This window comes from Typopeltis vanoorti, chromosome 13 (genome assembly GCF_054136105.1).
Source record: "Typopeltis vanoorti isolate ZY-2024b chromosome 13, IOZ_Tvanoo_1.0, whole genome shotgun sequence".
NCBI lineage: Eukaryota > Metazoa > Arthropoda > Arachnida > Uropygi > Thelyphonidae > Typopeltis > Typopeltis vanoorti.
Genome location: NC_143561.1, coordinates 97,546,715 through 97,567,536, shown reverse-complemented (window position 1 = coordinate 97,567,536; position 20,822 = coordinate 97,546,715). Strand labels below are relative to the sequence as shown.

Here is a 20,822-nt window from a genome sequence, read left to right as displayed (position 1 = left end):
GTTTGGCCTCCAAACTCCCCAGACCTTAACCCCATGGATTATTTTGTATGGGGCGCAGTTGAAAAAGACACCAATCGCACTTCCAGTAATACAAAAGCCCAGTTAATGGATAAAATTAAAACAGTTTTTGCGGCCCTTCCCAGGGAGACTGTAGCATCAGCTTGTTCGAGGTTCCGAAGCAGAATTGAAGCTGTGATCGATGCTAATGGTGGTTATTTTGAGTAAATCTTGTTGATAGTATTGTAATTAACTCTGCCTGTAATGTTTTTTTGTCAATTCATTAAATTTAATAGATACAAAGAAGATTTTCTTTTTCCTTACGAAACTGTCAAATTTATCCCGAACACCCTGTATAATATATATATATATATATATATATATATATATATATATTTGTCATCTTTTTATCTCTCGGTAACAGTCATTAAAACTTTTTCATATATATATATATATGTTAAAGATACCAAGCTATTTTATATGTATATTAATATAAACTTGGTTTTAATTTATTTCCCAAGTAAGTCAAGTTTGCACCTGCAAGTAGTGCAAGTCTGGGCAACTCGTAGTAAAGGTGGAATAAGTTCTGATCACTATTCTTAGTATTTACCTTTAATGCAAAGCACATCACCTTGAGGAGATGTATGATGCTATGCATTAAAGGCAAGGAGCCACTACCCAGACCGGTTTTGACCTTTATTGAGGTCTCATCAGTGGGAGCCACGCTGTTTAAGTAATACAGAGCTTATAAATATTTTTCCAAAACAAGTTACCATAAGGTGTTTTGACCTTATTAAATATAAAAATCTCAGGATGAGAGATAGATCTAGAAAGTTTTTTACCTTGGATATAATATATGTTCAAGATTGCCAAGCTATTTTAAACCTGATTTTACTCCATTTCCCAAGTAAGCAAACAGACAAATAAGTCAAGTTTGCGCCTGCACGTAGTGCAAGTCTAGGTGACCCGCCAAAGTAGTGCAAGTCTAGGCAACTTGTAGTAAAGGTGGAATAAGCTCTGATCACTATTCTTAATATTTACCCTTAATGCAAAGCCCATCTCCCTGAGGAGATGTATGATGCTATGCATTAAAGGCAAGGGGCCACTACCCAGACCTGTTTCGACCTTTATTGAGGTCTCATCAGTGGGAACCAGGCTTAGAAATGCCAAGGTTTAAGTAATACAGAGCTTATAAGTATTTTACCAAAACGTGTTACCATAAGGTGCTTTGACCTTATTAAATAAAAATCTCAGGATGAGAGATAGACGTAGAAAGTTTTTTACCTTGGGTATAGTATATGTTAAAGATAGACTTGTAATACGTGCAGGCGCAAACTTGACTTATTTGTTCTTTTTCAATCTCCATGGTAAACTTAATACGAGGGTGTAGAGAATTGATTTTGGCTAAAAAAGAAGGTAAGGAATCTCTGTTGTTGAGGCCAAACTGAAAAAATGTTGTCTATATATATATAAAATCCACTTTTACTGGACGTTACATTTTCAAACAGTCTGCCCATCATCCTTTTGTGTAAACCAGTGCATGATCTTTCAGTAATGGTGATGCTGTGCTTTAACATGCTGTCTACTCATGGGTAATCAACTGATGCATTCCACACCTACCTACTTTTATAGAAACTTCTTTTGAAGTATACATCATTGGAGACATTTGTCATTTTCATAAATGGTGCAGTTGTAGTGTTTCATTGCATATTAGGAGTACTTAGTGGCAAGTTTTAGAACTAATATTGGTTTTTGTGCAAAATAAATTCGATTGCCACACACACATATCGTCATGTTAAATATCAAGTCATTCTGCTCAGTAGTTACACAGTTATAACCTTTTGGAATATGAACTTTAATTATAATTAACCTGTTTGTGTATATGTGTATATATATATATATATATATATATATATATAAAGAGATAAGCTGAAATTTGAAATATTTTTATGTCACGTTTTTTGTCTCTGGCTTACCAGCCCAGAACTTGGGGGGGGGGGGACAGATCCCCCCTAGTATATACATAAAATACTTGGAGCCTCCCTAGCTTAGTCAATATAGACGAAGCTCTTTGGTTGGAAAAACCTGGGTTTGATTCCCATCAGTGACGTGAGAAACCTTTATCTGGCCTCTGTACGAGACTGGCTAACTCACTAAAGGTGAGTTAGCCAGTCTCGTACAGGGGTGGAGGGTTTTTCCACTCAGGTTTTTCGTCCCTCAGAATAGGCAAAGCAGTTCCATGAACATATGCAATTTATAGACAAGAATACTTAGATTACACAACAAGAGGTGTAGGGTAACTGCCTTATCCTCATATTACGGTTGGGAAATCCAAGGATACTTGGTAGGCTTAAGTGCCTGTTAAAGCCACTGATGGATGGATATATATAATACCTAACAGACATGCTTAGCTAACAATTCTATAAAATATTCCTTTTGACAATCCATCTGTTTGCAGACTCATATGACAATGAAATGAAATGAAATTTGAATTTTTTTATCCTGCAAACCAGCCAGAGTGTACATGCAATTAACAGACATAATGATATATTATTTTCATAGTCTTATTGCTTTTTCTTTAATTAAAACCAATTTGGTTTTAATTATAGTCTGAAGAATTTAACAAATGTGTTGTTTTAGCTCCCATAAAAGGTGCAAAGAGCATCACCTGGCTTTTCAGCCAAAACTGATGATCTGGTTGCAGAATGAATGTTTTTTTTTTTTCCCAGACACTTGGATCTTCTTAAAAAACTGTCTTAAAAATTCTCATTTGACAGACATATTAATACATTGTCTCATGACCATTGTTGCCTCTAGAGTAATTCTAAACAATTTAGCATAACCAGTAGAGGTTGTATTGCTTCAAAATTTTGGACACAACTCTAATTTACCCAGGTGGTGGTGGATGATTGCCATTGCTCAGTATTATGCTATATGCCTTGCTTACTGGATGCTGAATTGATATAGTCTCACTATATTTGGTCATAGTTGGGTTTCATAGCTTACCTCACCCATTTCTTCTTCATCGATCTCCTCATGCCTGAGGACTCATAACCTTGGCAACAATGCTTCTCCATCTACTTCTATCTCTTGCCGTGGCAGTTGCTTCTTCCAAGGAAAGCCTTGAGATTCTTTGGATTTGATCTATCCATCTTGCTCTTGGGCTTCCTTTTCTGCATTTACCTCCTACTTTTCCTTGCACGATTTTCTTCTCGATGTTATTTATCACCATCTCATGTTATATGACCAAAATATTGAAGTATCTTTTTGTTGACTTAGTCAATCTCTTTTTGATATTTAATTGATGAGAATACTGACATTGGTTCTTTTATCCATCCATGAGATTCAGCATCCTTCTCCAGCACCACATTTCAAAACTGTCAAGTTACTCTTTGTCTCTCTTACAAAATGTCCATGATTCTGCAGCATAGAGAACGATGAGAAAACACGGGCATTCACTAGTTTATATTTGATAGTGTTAGAAATATTTCTATCTTTCCATATCTTTTTCAGTTGTGTCATGGCATTCCTTCCCATAGCAATTCTTTTTATTTCAGTATGCCAACTGCCTTTATTATCTATCACGACTCCAAGATATATGAACTGTTCTACTTTTCCTAAGTTGATGTTGTGAGTAGATGCTTCTTCTTTTCCTATCGTCATATACTTTGTCTTATTTCTGCATACCATATCATCTGCATACCTGAGGTTGTTTATCTTCTTACCTGCAATTGAGATACCACCTTTCCATCCATCGAGAGCTTTTCTCATTATGAATTCACTATAGAAGTTGAATAAGTCAGGAGATAGGATACATCCCTGCCTAATCCCCTTTTCTATCTTAAACCATTCTGAGATATTTTGGCCTATCTTCACTGTTGCTGTGTTCCTGTCATATGATTGTTTTGTTAAGTTGATTAGGTATTTGGGAATTCCCATTTTGTTCAAACATTTCCAGAGCACCTCCCAATTGACACAGTCAAATGCCTTGGTATAGTCCACAAATCAGAGATACATTGGGTTATTGAATTCATGGTTTTTTTCTATTAGCTGCCTTATGTTTGCAATTTGATCCTGGTACCTCACTCACAGTACTGATCTATTATAGGATTTAACCTTTCATGAATACAGCACTATATTCAGTAAAATCATTCATTTTCTTATAAAATATTCTACTCCCGTAGAAAAGCTTACATGAAACAAATGGGAAGAATTTATGAGATATTGAAAATTAAAACATCAAGGATGGCTTCTGCAAACATATCTGTTGCTGCAGATGGTATAATCATTTGTCATACATGGATTATCCCTTTGTTTCATACAGCAGATGGAACTTATATTACTATATATTAATAATAGTTAACACATGTATCAAAATAGCTTATTAAAATTCGAGTATCTTATATTATCCTGTTATGTGGACATTCAGAGAGAGAAGAGATCAGTTAACTACATTCAAAACATGAATCATGTAGCACATGCTTACTAGCTGTGGTTTGGTCACAGCTGAATTAACAGGAGAATGCAGTATTAGAGTTTAAAGGAATAAAATGGATAGCTTCTATAATTCAAAATTAAATAACTCATTCAGTATTTAAAAAAAAAAAAGAAATTATGAACAGTTAATGGGCAATCACTTCCCAGAACTTTGAGATTGGCTTGCAATTTTGGATGATGATGTAAAGTTTCACAAGTTTCAAGGAACCAATGATCAAATTTAAATCTGCTGGAATAAAAATTTTGGGGTTGGTAACTAAAACTTCTGTGTCTAGTGTCAATGGCATGGCAAGCAAGGCTGGACTTCTCTGATTCTAAAAATTAATATAGTCCTGATGTTCTCTTCCTGATGGTGTCCATGTAACATTGGATAAAATATATTGGAGGTATAATAAATTCTATTTTTATGCATGTTAATCATCATAAACATCTAATATGTTTAGTACACATCCCTTTGAAACATAGATTGATAACCTGTATGGACTTGTATCATTAGAGAGCAGGGTGCTTTCAACTTGAGCTGCATTATGAATTGGTATACTAGTATAGTACTGTGGATGCATCAGTAGCTGATAGATGTGTCTACAATTCTTATTGAAATTGTATTCTTAACCATTGCATTTAATTTGTAGTCTGGAATTAATTTTAACAGTTTATAAAATTACAATAGTGTCCTTTTCCATTCAACATTACAATTATCTAAATCCTAACACTGTGTAACCAAGTCTACTTTAGTTTGTGATATTGTCATCACATTTGGGATGGTGCACCAAAAACCTAAGAATTCTTCATACTGTTCAGAAGAAAGCAGCCTATTTAATAGATGACCTCGTCTCTCTCTCTCTCTCTCTCTCTCTCTCACACACACACAGCTGGGGTTATCTTTTAATCAAGAAACCCCATTGATGTGCTGTTTGTGCATTATTCCATTCTCTAAAGTATTTTTATGGATGCTGCTCTACTGAACTGGCTGGTATGCCTCTGCCTTTTTTTAACATATAAAAACATGAACATCAGCTTTGAGCTTATTGAACTAACTTATCAATCATCATCTTCCTCTTTCATCCTCCCACCCCCCCACTCACTTTTTTTTTTTTTTGGCCTTTCCCATACTGTTTTCCCCAAGGACTGTTCAAGAAACATCTCTCTTTTTACCTGAGCTCTTGCTCTCATTCAGAGCAGTTTTCATTATACATTTTGTTGAGTCTCTTGTTATGTGTGTGTGTGTGGGATTGATATTAAAAAAAAAAAACTGCTTTATTATTCTTGGATAACGCGGATGCATCGAAACTTATATGATACATAATTTTCATCATTATCGTAGTAATGATATTTGAATAATCATCTGTTAACAGTGAAGTGCAAAACATATCTGAAGCTCTAAATTTTGTTCTTACATTAATATCATGTATTTCTAATTTCTAGAAATATTGGAAAAAGAAGCTAGTATAAATTGGGATAAATTTTACTGCATTCATAATAACCATTTCTTCAAAGATCGGCACTGGCTGTTTACAGAATTTCCTGAATTGGCTCCATCATGTAGCACAGCTCTTTCTGTGGATCACATAGCAGAGCCAAAGGTCAATTTTGAATTTGCAGAATATCTTTCTTCTGCTTCTGTCCCAAATGAGTATTCAGAGGTGCAGCATTTTGCCACATCCAGCAAATCAGCGTATTGTAATAAAAGTTATTGCAAACACTGTTCAGAATGTTTAAAAATTTTAGAGGTAAGGTAATATATATACTGTGTATGATTTATATATGACAAATACATAGCAGTAAAACTAAGACTAAAAATTATGAGAATAGAAAACCAGAAATATTATGTTGATAATAATAGAATAAATCAGATATTTAACTTGAACATGAAACATTAACATGAGAAGATAAATAAAAGAATTAGTTAAGTTAATTACATTTGTAATTATTTAGTAAAATTAAATTTGTTATTGAATAGGTTCATGTAGTAAGTCACCAGTGTATGAAGCATCAACAGAAATAAGTTGGTGTAGTAGCAGAGCACTGACAAAAATATATTTTGACATAACTGGTACGTTATTGAACATTTATTAAAGAAGGTGATAGATAACTTTCTTTGCTTGGTATAAGATCACTTATTAGAGGCCTGAATGGCTTGTACAATATTTGGATACTACAGCAAATTATATAACCCTTAGTCCACTATCTGTTGACAGTGTCCCATGAATGGGATTGTCATAAAATATATTTATTTACAAAGAACATGAAAATGAACTTCTCAAATAGGAAGCACTTTCAAATTGTATTATGATCAAATTTCAGTCTGGAAAATTGGACATTGTGACCTGTTTGTGCCTATAGTTTAATTAGGCATGCTTGCAATGAAAAAAATAGAAGTTCCTTTGTTATTAGAAAGGACAGCTTACATAAACAAAAAGGATAACATGATTTTTGTTGCAAACTAAATGACAATGGAAAATAAATTCTGGACATTATTGAAAAAAAATATTCTGGAAAAAAGTTGGAGAAAGGAATAGAATTAATAATTGTAAATACATGACCAACTTCTGCACTGAAAACAAGAGTAGTTATTATTAATGGCAAATTGATTATGGAAATAGATAACAGAATAGGCAAAGGTGTTATAAGTAATTATATAGAACACAATGCTCGAACTAATTTTAAGTAATGGATCTCAGATCTAGGCTAGAAATAAAGCAGTTGATCAAGAACTAGTGACCACACATGATAGTTCTAAGAAAAATTAGGAAAGTGAACAGATGAAATTGATGACTGAATCATATGCAAAATGAAGATATTAGGAAGGAACATGAAACTGTTATCATTCAGGAATGTATGAGCACAGCTAATCTGAGGTGATCTGGTCACATAAACAGAATGGAAGTGAAAGGATTAGCAAAACAATAATGTGATGCCAGAATAGCATGAAAAAAACCCCACATAAAGATCGTAATTATGTGGATTGATGCATTTAGAGATGTTTTAGAAGATCGAAATACTCATCTGATAGTATTTGAGTCTTGACAAATAACAGACCAATTTGGAAGAAAATTATGAATAGGATGAATAATAAACTAAACTTTTCATGCAAGTACCCTCATAGTATACTGTACACACCAAAAGTTTGAATGAATATGAAGAATTTTATGATAAATAAAAAACTTTGTTTTTCTAACTGTACATGCATATTTTTTTTGTTTTTTTTTAAAGTGCATTTTAGCTGTTTTTTCATAAAATGCCTAAGCATTTATTATATTTATAAAGTATAACATGAATAGACACATTAATCTAAGACTCCACCTGGATGAATTTTATGGGCATTTGATATTTGGAATCCTTATGGAAACTTGTTAGGCCATCGTAATCTTTGGATCATTTGTACTTAGGGGCAAAATGTATCAGTCATATGTTACAGTAACTCCATTATGATTGAATGGAATTTAATAAAATTTGGGATGTAGAATGTACATAAAATTTTTTTGATGTCCATGTGGTTTGATTTAGGTTTATTTGAATAATTTTTATTGAAAATTTGACAAAATGATTCAATAGGATATTAATACTTCTGCACTGGTTCTATATGAATTTTGTAAAATTTGGTATTTAGAATCTCTGTTAAAATTGCTACATGATTTTAGTTTTGGTTGAAATGATCCAGCAAATTTATGAGTGCCACAAAAGGCATACATCTAATATCATCAGTCTGAATAATGTAAATATGTTACAGACATATCAAAAATTTTGGAAATATTAACAGTTGAAAGTTCATCTGCAAACAGTTTTAGAAATATACTGTCTGTAAAAGTTATAAGAGTCTTCTCTTATACTTTATTATTATTATTAGACACATCTGATAGTGTCTAATAATAGTCCAAAGACTCATCGAGGGAGGATACCTGCTCTACAACTCTTTCTCTGCCACTCCATCCACCCACTGACCGCATCTACTGCCAAGCACCACTGGTATTTCCAAAGACAATCACAACATCCATGCCCATGGCGGGATTCAAACTTTCAGCTGGAGAGCAGATACACTAATCACTCGGCCAGACAGGCTGACCATACTAAACAAATGAGGATGGGCTAGCAGTTTGGGATTTAGCCCACCAAATTGTATTCTTATTGGCTTAAATTACAATATGATATGATGGTACAGCATTCCAGAATTTCATGCCAGCTGGGGCATTGCAGGGTTAAACAAGGCATCTGTTGTTTTTGCCAGGGAACCAGGACGAATAGCAAAAAGTCAGCTACTGGAACAAATCCTAAAACTCACCAGAGTTCATCAGTACTATCAACATAAGAATCCCGAATGTCAAAGAAATAGAGCTAGCTGAGGAATTGGATAAGTACCAGATCAACATGATAGGTGTGACTGAAACAAAAAAAAAAGACAAAAACTAGTGAGATCTTTCTGAGCAATAAATACAAAAAGTTACATTCAGGCACTAAATACGAGGATAATCTTCTTGAATGGCAGGCAATTTCAAGTAGAGTGATGTGGGTAAATATCAGAATGGGGAACTGGACAATGAGACGTATTTGTGCCTATGGTCCCACAGAAGGTTGTCCTAAAGTAGAAGTGGAGGAATTTTATGAGACTTTCGAGAAAGCAACTGTCACGATGAAAAATGAAAAGTTGGTCTAGTCGGGTATCTAAATAGCAGAGTAGGAAATAATCGTCAGACATACAAAAATATTTTGCAAAAATTTGGACAAAAGAGCAAAGCTAATAATAATAATGGCAAATACATGTTGGATTTCTGCTCAGGACATAGACTGGTTATTACTAACACAAGGCTCCAACATAAAAATGTGCACAAATTCACATGGAGAGAAGAGGCAAGGAATAAGAAAAGTCTCATTGACTATGTTATTGTTGATAGTCATGTTTTCTCCCTGGTGCAGGACACCAGAGTGTACAGAGGATTTGAAATTGGAAGTGATCACAATTTAGTCTTGAGCAGGATAAAATTGAATTTCACATTGAAAAGAACATGTAAGAAAGTTTTGAAGTGAATAAAAATTGAACAGCTCTTAGATGTGAGCTGTAGACTAAAATACACAAATTTTATTGGTGGGAAAATGAAAGAGTTTAAGAACAGGAACCAAACCTTGGGGATTCAGTGATAAAGCCTTGAAGAAAACATTGAGTGATTCAGCCAGAGAGGCATGGGGTGAGGTTGTCTGCAGGGATAGAAAAATCAGAACTCCATGGTGGACACAGGAAGGTAAAAAGGCAGTGATGAAAAAGAAGAAAGCATATGAAAATTCCTGGCTGTGTAAAACTAGCTAAACAAAAGCTATGGGTAGACTGGTAAGAACATAAAAAATAAATATCAAAAAGGTGACGAGATATTCCGGAGGTTGTTGAAGAAGCTCAGAAATGGAGGAAACAGTGCTGCAAAAGGAATAATTAGAGATGATAAAGATGATATGAAAACTGGAGGAAAAGATATCCTTGATGTATGGAGTAATTACTTTGAAAAATTGCTAAATGAAACAATCAGTGATAAAAAAAAAACACTGACCAGGCATGCAATCAGGAATACATATCCATACTTGAAGTAGAAAAAGCCATCAAAATCCTGAAATGTGGAAAGGCAGCAGGAGTAAATGATATTCGACCAAAAATGCTCAAGTATGGAGGTATAAAAGTCTTGAAGCTTGGTGAAGAACAAGCTGGATTCAAGTCAAATAGAAGCTGTCAGGATCAGATTTTCACTTTACAACAAATTGTTGAGAAATCATGGGAATATAACAAAGATCTGTATTTAAGTTTTGTCGATTTGGAAAAGGCATATGATAAGGTTCCAAGAGAGAAGCTATTCAAAACGCTACAGTTGTATCGTGTCAGTGGGGCATTATATCAAGTAGTACTTGGTCTTTATTTGAGTTGTAAGTCAGCAGTTAGAATTGAAGGAAGTACAGGAAGATGGTTTAATGTTATATCTGGTGTCAGAATAGGATGTACAATATCCCCTCTGTTATTCGTTATCTATATGGATCATTATGAAGGAAAGTGATATTAATGATATCAAAATTAATATGTTAATGTCAGCTCTTTGGTTTATGCAGACGACGTTGTACTTCTAAATAAATCCACTACAAGTCTATAAGATTCCCTGACTAAATTGAATAACTGTTGTAATAGATATGGTATGAATTACAAGACAAAGACATTGAAAATAGGCAGATGCATCGAAAATATCGACTTCATCGTGAATGGAGAACCTAGAACAAGTAAAACATTTCAGCTGCTTAGGCACAATTTTTAATGAAGATGGTAAATTAATATGGAAATAGACAACAGAATCAACAAAGCTGGTATGGTAGGAAGTCAACTGAATAAATTTATATGGAATAAGAGAGAAATTAGTCAAAACATTAAATTAGCTGTATACAAGATAGTGTTCAAACCAATTTTAACTTATGGATCTGAGAGCTGGGTTAGAAGTAAAACACTTGACTAAAGACTAGAGACTGCATATATGAGAGTCCTGAGAAAGATTGGGGGCTTGAACAGATGGCATCAATGGCAATATCATATTAAAAACGAGGATATTAGGAAAGAACTTGACATTGTTAGCAGAGCTAATCTCGGGTGGTATGGTCACTCAAGCAGAATGGGAGAGGAAAGATTTCATCCACATACAGACAGCACCAGAACACGAGCAATTTACAGACAAAAAATACTGTTGTTAGTGGAAGATGGGTGATTGATAGCATTGGTGGTAGTTGCTTGTAATTGCAGAATTGGTAGTCGAGGAGACGGTGAGATTTGTATTGAAGGGGAGTAAAGTGCCCTGCCCTGATTAGTCCTCGGACTCTTTGGAGGTGTTATGTAATAATAATAATAAATTGGATGGATAATAGTAGACTGCCAAATTACTATATTGATATAAAATAAATGGAAAACGAAGTATTACTGTAGAAGACCAAGAAAGTGATGGATGGCATGAGACTGAAATAGACCACTTGGCTTAAATATCATTAATAAATCCTTTGAACATGGTAAATTTATAGAACACCTAAAGACTGCTTCAGTTGTACCGTTATTTAAAGGAGGAAATAGAAATGAAATAAAAAATTACAGACCAATATCTATACTATCCACAATCTCAAAGGTTATTGAAAGTCTGATAAAAAAACGCTTAAAAGCTATTTAAATACGATATCCTTTTATGCAACTAATCAATATGGGTTCAGATCCAGATGCAATACTGAAAAAGCACTATTGGAGTTTCATAAAAAAGGTCTATAGTGAAATAAATGAAGGAATGCACACAGCAACTGTTTTTCTTGATATATCTAAAGCGTTCGACTGTGTTCATCATGACCTACTGCTACTGAAAATGTCCAAATACAGCATTAGGGGAATTACTAATGACTGGTTCAGATCCTATCTGAATAATAGAAAACAATATACCAACTGTGATATATTTAAAAGCACAACAAACATAAAAAATTACCGCGTCCCACAAAGGTCGGTACTAGGACCCATCCTATTTATAATATATGTTAATGATCTATGTAAATACAAACTTTTTGGCAAAATGATATCCTTATGATACGCTTTAGAAACAACCCTTGAAGATTTAAAAATTCGGATTAATAGCGATATCTTAAACTAAGTATATGGTTTAGCAACAACGGATTTAACATTAATACCGACAAAATGAGATATATATATTTTACATTAACAGACAAATTAGATCACAGTATAACTATAAAATGGCATGAAAGGAAATGTAGTGATACTATAAATTGTAAATGTAGCTTAATCAAAAAAATAAAACCCGTCAGGTATTTGGATATCCATATCGATAGCAATTTGAAGTGGAACTCCCCCACCACTTTCTTAACAAATAAGTTTAGGTTCATAATTAACATTAACAGAATATATTATGTTAAAAAATTTCTAAATGCAGCATTCTTAAGATGTTTATACTATTCCTGGGTAAATTCTTCACTGCAATATGGCATTACCTGTTGGGGCCGAGATTATTATAACAATCTGCTTCCATTAATGAGAATACAAAACAGAATAATTAGAGCCATAACTACTACCAACTTCACACACTCAACCAATGATCTGTATATCGTTCATAATATTCTACCATTTCAGAAACTATATCTCTATGGTTGTCTGTTATATGTAAAAAGAAACACTAAAAGTTTCTTGGTATATAATGTAGACTATGGATTGTGCTGCGGTTGAAACACGCTGAGAGTACCTAAGGCTAACAAAGAAATTTTTCATAAATCTTTCGAGTACATTGCGACGAGTAGCTATAATAAACTTCCGAATTAAATTAAATCTATAACCTCAAAATATGCATTCAGAAAAAGATTGAGAAACTACCTTATGGGATTAAACAATGTTGACAATTATTTTAAACGTATAGTATAAGAGATTGTTGTGACGTTTCTTATAATATTTATCTCTCTACTTATTTGTTATAATATGTTTGTACTCTAATCATTTAGATTAACTTCTATTGTTTTATATCTTTCCTTTATCCTACCAGCTATACCATTTATGTTGTGTACTTTTCTTATCTTGTTTGCCTTTTCTTTACTTAATTAGTTATTTACCTATTATCTACCCTTTCTTAACTAATCCAATATTCTATCTTTCTTAAATTCAAAACTCGTCTAACACTGTACCTTACTTATACACATTTATCCCTCATAATTTAAACTCTACAATCAAATATTCTCTCCTTTAGTGCTTTACAGTCCTATTGGCCTCTCTATGTCCTAAACAAACAATCTGAAGAAGTTCACCCTATAAGTATTAACACCTTTATATTTATGCTGCGCCAGCTAATACCTAGGTAGAAAGGATTCTTGTTCAGGGTGACCTTTAGAGAGTTAATGATTATTTGATCAAGCATAAATTTATCTCCCCAACGCTTGTCCATTTCTTTCTTACAGTCGCGGCTTACTTATTGCATTAGTATTCATGGGTTTATCCCGCTTGGTTCGTTGTTATTTTTATGAGCGGTAGTTTTGAATTCATATAATATAGGCAGATCAGGCAAGTACATGAATGAAACAATTTAATTAGCTTTAAGGTGATACACTATAATACATTTCAAAACAGGATAATATGGTTGCACTCAACTCAGATCAGAAGCTCTAATTAACTTGTACTTATCACACATACTAAATCTTAATAACCTTAAATACAATCATAAAATACAATTCATAGATTATCATTAAGCCATTCGGATACACGTGGCTATCTGCGAACACATCAGCACAATTACACTTTTAGTTTAACATGATCTCGTATCTATTCGGCCTCTTGGGCAAACAGTTCTTAAACACTGTCTCAGACACGTATCTAGTTGTAGGCTACTCTTACAGTTCTTTAAGTTCAGTCCAATTTAAACGTTCACACAGGAAATTCACTCTCTTCTTACAACTGGAATTAGTATTTCAAAATCTACATTACCATTTCTGTCCTTGAACTCTTAAAACTTGTTCCCGCCTTGTCTAATCATCAAGGCCTTCAAATGTAATCGCTTTGGTGGATATCTTCCGTAGATCTGTGCGAGTAGAATCTCCGAGGGAAACATGTGAGGTGGCACGGTAACGTCGCCTTGAATGGACGGCTCAATTTAGTCCCTCCGTCGTACGACAACAACACAGCTATCCTAGAAAACAGACATAGCTTGGCCCAATACGAACACTATGACGGACGAACTAAGTGCCTTCCGCGACTGGCCAGGGACTTCCCTCCTACGATGAGCAGGACCACTTCGAGAGATCAGGAATCCAGGAAGAAAAAAAGATAAGAGTCTTCATGCAAGGCCTCTTTGTTCAATTTTCTCCTCTCGGAAAATCTCGATATTTGCAATACGTGCCAACATCGTCACATGTGTCCACGTCAATCTCATTAGCTCCCTCTATTAATTTTTCGCACGTGTGTCTGCCTCCTATTCCTGGAAGACGCTTAGGTTTCTCTTTCCGATACTTTCATAATGCAGGACGGTAAAGTGACCCGTGAACCCTGACTCACAGGCTTTACTAATTCAGTGCAAGAGGCTGGTTTTTCAAACGGATTTTTGCCAGCTTACGTGGATTTCTATTATCAGGCCCACACTTAATACAGATTATAATTAAACACTTTATACAATTTTATACAATTCCTTAAACTTTATCTTGACTTCTTTTCACAAACAATTTATTTTTTCTATCGCCAACGTTCCATGTTCTCTGCCTGAGTACAATTAATGTTGTGTCCTGAATATTTTAATGTAAACCTTTTTAATGCATATTCAGGACACAACAAGATCATTATAACTCATATATCATAACCAATTATGGTATTGATTTACAAATTGGTTCATTCAATTAGGTATTAAAATATCAACATGAACATTATTATAACTGGTAAGGGAGCCCTCTTAGATGCGGTCCTTGGACTCTCAGTGTCTGTTTTGAGCTAATTACTTTTCTAGTAACCAGTATGGCCCTTGGTTATATATTTGCATTAACCAACTTACATTACTCTAAACCAGTTACTTATCATAACTATGAAACCATTCGAAATATATTATATTCTACTTGCATATATGAGAAAACTTTTTATTAACCATAATAAAATAATAGCCAAAATAAGTGTTAGTACCAACAGAATATGATAGTAATACTTGAATTTTATTTTGTAACAATGTATACTGTGCATTGAATTGTATTGTGAAATATTGTCATAATTATACAAGTTGAATAGTATAATTTGTATATGTGATGTGAATAATAAAAACTGTTAAACAGATTTTCTCTTAGATCTTTGTCATATGCCCTTTCTACATCTACAAAACTTAGATATGGATCCTTGTTATATTTTCAGTATTTCTCAACTATTAGTCTTAAAGTGAAAATCTGATCCTGAATACCTCTTTGGCACGAACCCAACCTTCCCTTCCACAGATATTTTCTTAATCTTTTCTCATCTGCAGAAATCTTACCTGGAATACTCAGCACTGGAATTCCTCATATTGTTTTTATTATTTACCTTCTAATGGATGGATACTATGAGAGCTTTATCTTTTCTAATCATCTGGAATTGACCTTCCGAGCAGGCCTTCTGAATTGTCTGAGCACTTCTGAAGTATCATCTACTCCAGCTGCTTTTCAGATTTCAGGGTTTTGATGACATTTTTTACCTTAAGTATTGATACTTACTCCTGACTACATTGCTATTGAATGTTTTCTACCTCTGTCCTGCCACTGCTCTCCTCCTTTCATGTAGTAGTCTTTCAAAGCAGTTACTTCAGACATCTAAAATATCTTTATTTTCAATTTTATGACACTTTTATCATCTCTGATTCCTTTTACATTGCTTTTTCCTCAATCTCTAAGCTTTTCAATAGCCTCCAGAATATTTTGCAACCTTCTTGATGTTTATTTTCTATATTTTTACAAACGTCTTTAACTTTTGTACTAGTTTTACACAGTGTTTTGCTTTGTTATATTTTTCTCATAGAGTACAAGCTAACTCACTTGACAAGTACTTTCAGTATGGCTCCTTGTTTTCATTGACTGCATCTTTAACGCATTCAGTGCCACTGACCTTTAAAGTGTCAGGCCAGTATTTACATATGTGTTACGGGTGCTTTAAAGCAGTGTTTCTCAAACTTTTTTCGACTATGGAACATTTCACAAATCCTGAAATTTTGACAGAACACCTTGGTTATTTTTATTTTGTAAGGTATAAATTAATAATTATTTGGTAATTTAGCTGTTTTTTATTAATTAATAATTGATAGTTAATTATTGATTAATAATTAATTAAACAATCATTAAATTAATTTGTGCTGACAAATTAATTTAAAAATGACAAATTCCAGAACTTCTTGTGGAACACCAATGTTCCAGGGAATACTGGTTAAGAACCACTGCTTTAAAGCATCAAAATGATATTTGCTTATGTGCCACTACTGCCTCAAAGCAGTCTAAGACTAATTCTAAGCATTATATTCTATGTTGCATAACTCAGTCTGGCCTGGGCATTGGAATGATCTGGATGTGTAGGCACTGCCACAAGGTCATTTTGAATGGCCTGAGGATGTTCTTGTCATAAATGAGTGGCAGTGAATGTGTTAACTTGGTGAGTCCTCTGTGGAGTTCTGATTTTTCTATCATTGCATACAATCACCATTTGTCTGTCTGGTTGAATCTGTCAGTGTTTTCTTTCGGATCCGATGCTGAATTTCCAAGGTTTGGTTCTTGTTTTCAAACGCTTGAATATTTTCTTGAATAATACTTGACTCTAGGATTCATCTCTGAAAGCTGCTCTTTTTTGATTTGTTTTAAAACTTTCTTACACACTTTTCTTTTTAATGTGGTACTCAGTTTTTTCCTACTCAAAACTAAATGGTGAGCATTTCTGATTTCAAATCCTCTGCATACTGTTGTGTCCTGAACCATCATGAAGATATTGCTGTCAACAATAATTCATCATCATCAAATTCCTGCCATTAACCCGAAAGGGGTGTACAGGATATGATAGTACTACATGAAAAATTTACATCATTACTAACTTCCTATCTACAATTTTCCTCCAAATCAGTCTGTTACGTGTCAAGACTCCGACATTATCAGATCTTATATTTCTATCGTCTAAGGCACTTTTTACTGTATCAATCCACCTATATCTTGGGCTTCCTCTGGGTCTTTTTCCTGTCAACCTGTCAGACAATACTTATTTTGCTAATCTTTCCTCTGCCATTCTGTTTAAGTGACCATATCACCTGAGATTAGCTCTGCTAACACATTCCTGGATGCTGACAGTGTCAAGTTCTTTCCTAATATCCTCATTTTTAATATGATATTGTCATTGATGCCATCTGTTTGTACCCCTAATCTTTCTCAGGACTCTCATATCTGCAGTCGCTAGTCTTTGGTCAAGTGTTTTACTTCTGACCCAGCTCTCAGATCCATAACTTAAAACTGGTTTGAACATTGTCTTGTATACAGTTCCGACTAATTTCTCTCTTATTCCATATGAATTTATTCAATTGACTTCCTGCCATACTAGCTTTGTTGATTCTGTTGTCTATTTCCATATTTAATTGACCATCTTCACTAAAAACCATACCTAAGTAACTGAAATATTTTACTTGTTCCACAGGTTCTCCATTCACAACGCAGTTGATATTCTCAGTGATTCTGCTTATTTTCATTGTCTTTGTCTTGTTATTGCTGCCCTTCATACCATATCTATCACAACAGTTACTCAATTTAGTCAGAGAATCCTGCAGACCTGTAGCAGATTTATTTAGAAATATAACATCGTCTGCATAAAGCAAAGAGCTGACATTAACATCTCCAATCTTGATATAAGGTTTAATACCACTTTCCTTCATAATGTGATCAATATAGATAATGAATAATAGAGGGGATAATGTACATCCTTGTCTGACACCAGATTTAACATTAAACCAGTATTTTGAATAGCTTCTCTCTCTCTCTTTGCACCTTGTCATATGCCTTTTCCAGATCTACAAAACTTAAATACAGATCTTTGTTATATTCCCATGATTTCTTCACTATTTGTCGTAAAGTAAAGTAAAGATCTGATCATGAACAGCCTCTATTTGGCCTGAATCCAGCTTATTCTTCACCAAGCTTTTCTTCCACAATTCTTCTCAACCATTTCTCAAGTATATTTGCATAAATCTTACCAGGAACACTCAGTAGGGAAATACCTCTGTAATTCTCACATTCAGTTTTATTTCCCTTTTTATATATGGGTACTATGAGAGCTCTACTCCAATAATCTGGAATTTGCCCATCTGTGCAGGCCTTTTGAACTATGCAGTGCAGCCACTGTAAGACTTTTATACCACCATACTTCAGCATTTCTGGTCGAATATCATCTACTCCTGCTGCCTTTCCACATTTCAAGCCTTTGATGGCTTTTTCTACTTCAAGTATGGATATGTATTCCTGACTGTATGCCTGGTGAGTGCTTTTTACCACTTTGCTATCACTGCTTGTTTCATTTAGCAGTTTTTCGAAGTAATTACTCCATACATCAAGGATATCTTTTTCTCCACTTTTCATGTTACCTTTATCATCTCTAATTCCTCTTACAACATTCTTTCCTCTATTTCTGAGTTTCTTCAACAACCTCCAGAATATCTTGTCACCTTCTTGATATTTATTTTCTATGTTCTTACCAAAGTCTTCCCATGACTTTTGTTTAGCTAATTTTACGCAGTGTTTAGCTTTCTTACATTTGTCTCTGTATTCTGTAGGAGTAAAAGCTGACTTATTTGCCAGGAACTTTTGATATGCTTTCTTCTTTTACTTCACTGCCTCTTTAACTTCCTGTGTCCACTATGGAGTTCTGATTTTTCTATCCTTGCAGACAACCTCACCACATGCCTCTCTGGCAGAATCAATCATGGTTTTCTTCAAGGCTTGCCACTCAATCTCCAAGGTTTGGTTCCTGTTCTCACGTGTGTTAAATTTAGTCAATCTTTGTGTATGTTTAGTTATGTTTAGTCTACAGTTCACATCGGAGAGCTGCTCAACTTTCATTCGCTTTAAAACTTTCTTACATGTCCTTTTTTTCAATATGAAATTCAATTTTATCCTGTTCAAGACTAAATAGTGATCACTTCCACTTTCAAATCCTGTGTACATGGTGTTAGTAATAACCAGTCCAAGTTCTGAGCAGAAATTCAACAGGTATTTGCCATTATTATTAGCTTTGCTGTTTTCTCCAAATTTTCCCAAAATAGTTTTGTATGTCTGACAATCATTTCCTACTCTGCTATTTAGATCCCCAACAAGGACCAACTTTTCCTTTTTCATTGTGTCAGTTGCTTTTTCTAAAGCCTCAAAAAATTCTTCCACTTCTACCATAGTAGAATCTTCTTTGGGATGATAGGCACAAATAAGTCTCATTGTCCAGTTTCCCCATTCTAATATTTACCCACATCACTCTACTTGAGACTGCTTGCCATTCAAGAAGATTAGTCTCGTATTTAGTGTTTAATACTATGGCTACTCCTTCTTTTCCTCGATTGTCATTGCCTGAATATAGCATTTTGTATTTATTGCTCAGAAAGATTTCACCAGTTTTTGTCTTTTTTTGTTTCAGTCAACCCTATTATGTCGATCTGGTACTTATCTAATTCCTCAGCTAGCTCAATTTCTTTGCCATTTGGACTTCTAACTTTTTGCTCTTTGCCCTGGTTCCCTGGCAAAAACAATGGGAGCCTTGTTTAACCGGGCGACACCCCAGCCAGCATGAAATTCTGTCATGTTGTACCATCATTTTTTTTATTTTGGTTTAAGCCATTAAGAATACAATTTGGTCGGCTAAATCCCAAGCTGCCAACCCATCCTTGTTCGTTCAGTATCCAGGTAGATACCCAACAGGGTGCACCATGAGAAAGTGAGGATTAGACATTAGGTCAGAATCCCTGGTTGGTTCTCCGCATTCCTTTAAATAACTGAGAGGAGACCTCCACATAGGTCTCTTCTCAGTTATACAGCTTTTAATAAGACTTATTTCTGTCATGTTGTCTTGATGTGAATTTGTGCACATCTTTATGCTGGAATGTGATGCTAGTAATAACTAATATAAATCTTGTGCAGAAATTTGGCATGTACTTACAATTATTATTAGCTTTGCTCTTTTCTCCAAATATATCTATGCCATTTCCTACTCTGCTGTTTAGTTTTCTGACAAGGATGTCTTTTTACTTTGTGTCTGATGCCCTCTCTAATGCCTATATTAAAATTTCTCCACTTCTTCCTTAGTGGAACCTTCTTTGGGACCATAGGCATAGATAAGTCTCATTGTCCAGTTATCCATTCTGATATTTGCCCTCATCACTCTACTTGATATTGCCTGCCATTCAAGATTATCCTCGTATTTAGCATTGAATACTATAACTATTCCTTGTTTTCCCTTATCATTATTGCATGAATATGCAATAATATGTTTGTTGCTGAGTGTTACTCTAAATTATATAATCAGAAAAAAAAGAATGAAATAATATAAAATAGCATAATAAAATAGCTTATTTATAAGAATTATTATTATTCGAATCGATTGGATTTAAATTCATATAAAAATGTGCATGATATGTACACCCCATATTTGTTTATGATTTGGCATGTAATGTAGTATAATAGCCAAAATAACTCATCAAATTAATTCTCATGATTATTATAGGTTGGATGTGGTGCTGGAAATAGTGTTTTCCCCATATTAGAAACCAATAAGTAAGTAAAGTACCATTTCATTTTTTCAGATTTGCTTATATTAGATAAGCTATACATATTGCAGT

At 34.2% G+C, this 20,822-nt stretch overlaps 1 protein-coding gene across 5 annotated transcripts in view; it reads left to right on the top strand.

Annotated features, from left to right (window-relative positions):
- Window positions 1-20,822, top strand: part of Mettl2 (methyltransferase-like protein) — a 195,838-nt gene that overhangs the window by 25,339 nt on the left and 149,677 nt on the right. For all 5 annotated transcript variants that reach the window (XR_016549219.1, XR_016549218.1, XM_090402287.1 and 2 more), the window contains exons 3-4: window positions 5,920-6,224; window positions 20,708-20,757. Coding sequence is in view for 3 of the 5 variants with exons in the window: in XM_090402287.1 (XP_090258413.1) it covers window positions 5,920-6,224; window positions 20,708-20,757 (355 nt within the window). In the remaining 2 variants the exon portion in view is untranslated. The remainder of the gene's footprint in view (window positions 1-5,919; window positions 6,225-20,707; window positions 20,758-20,822) is intronic.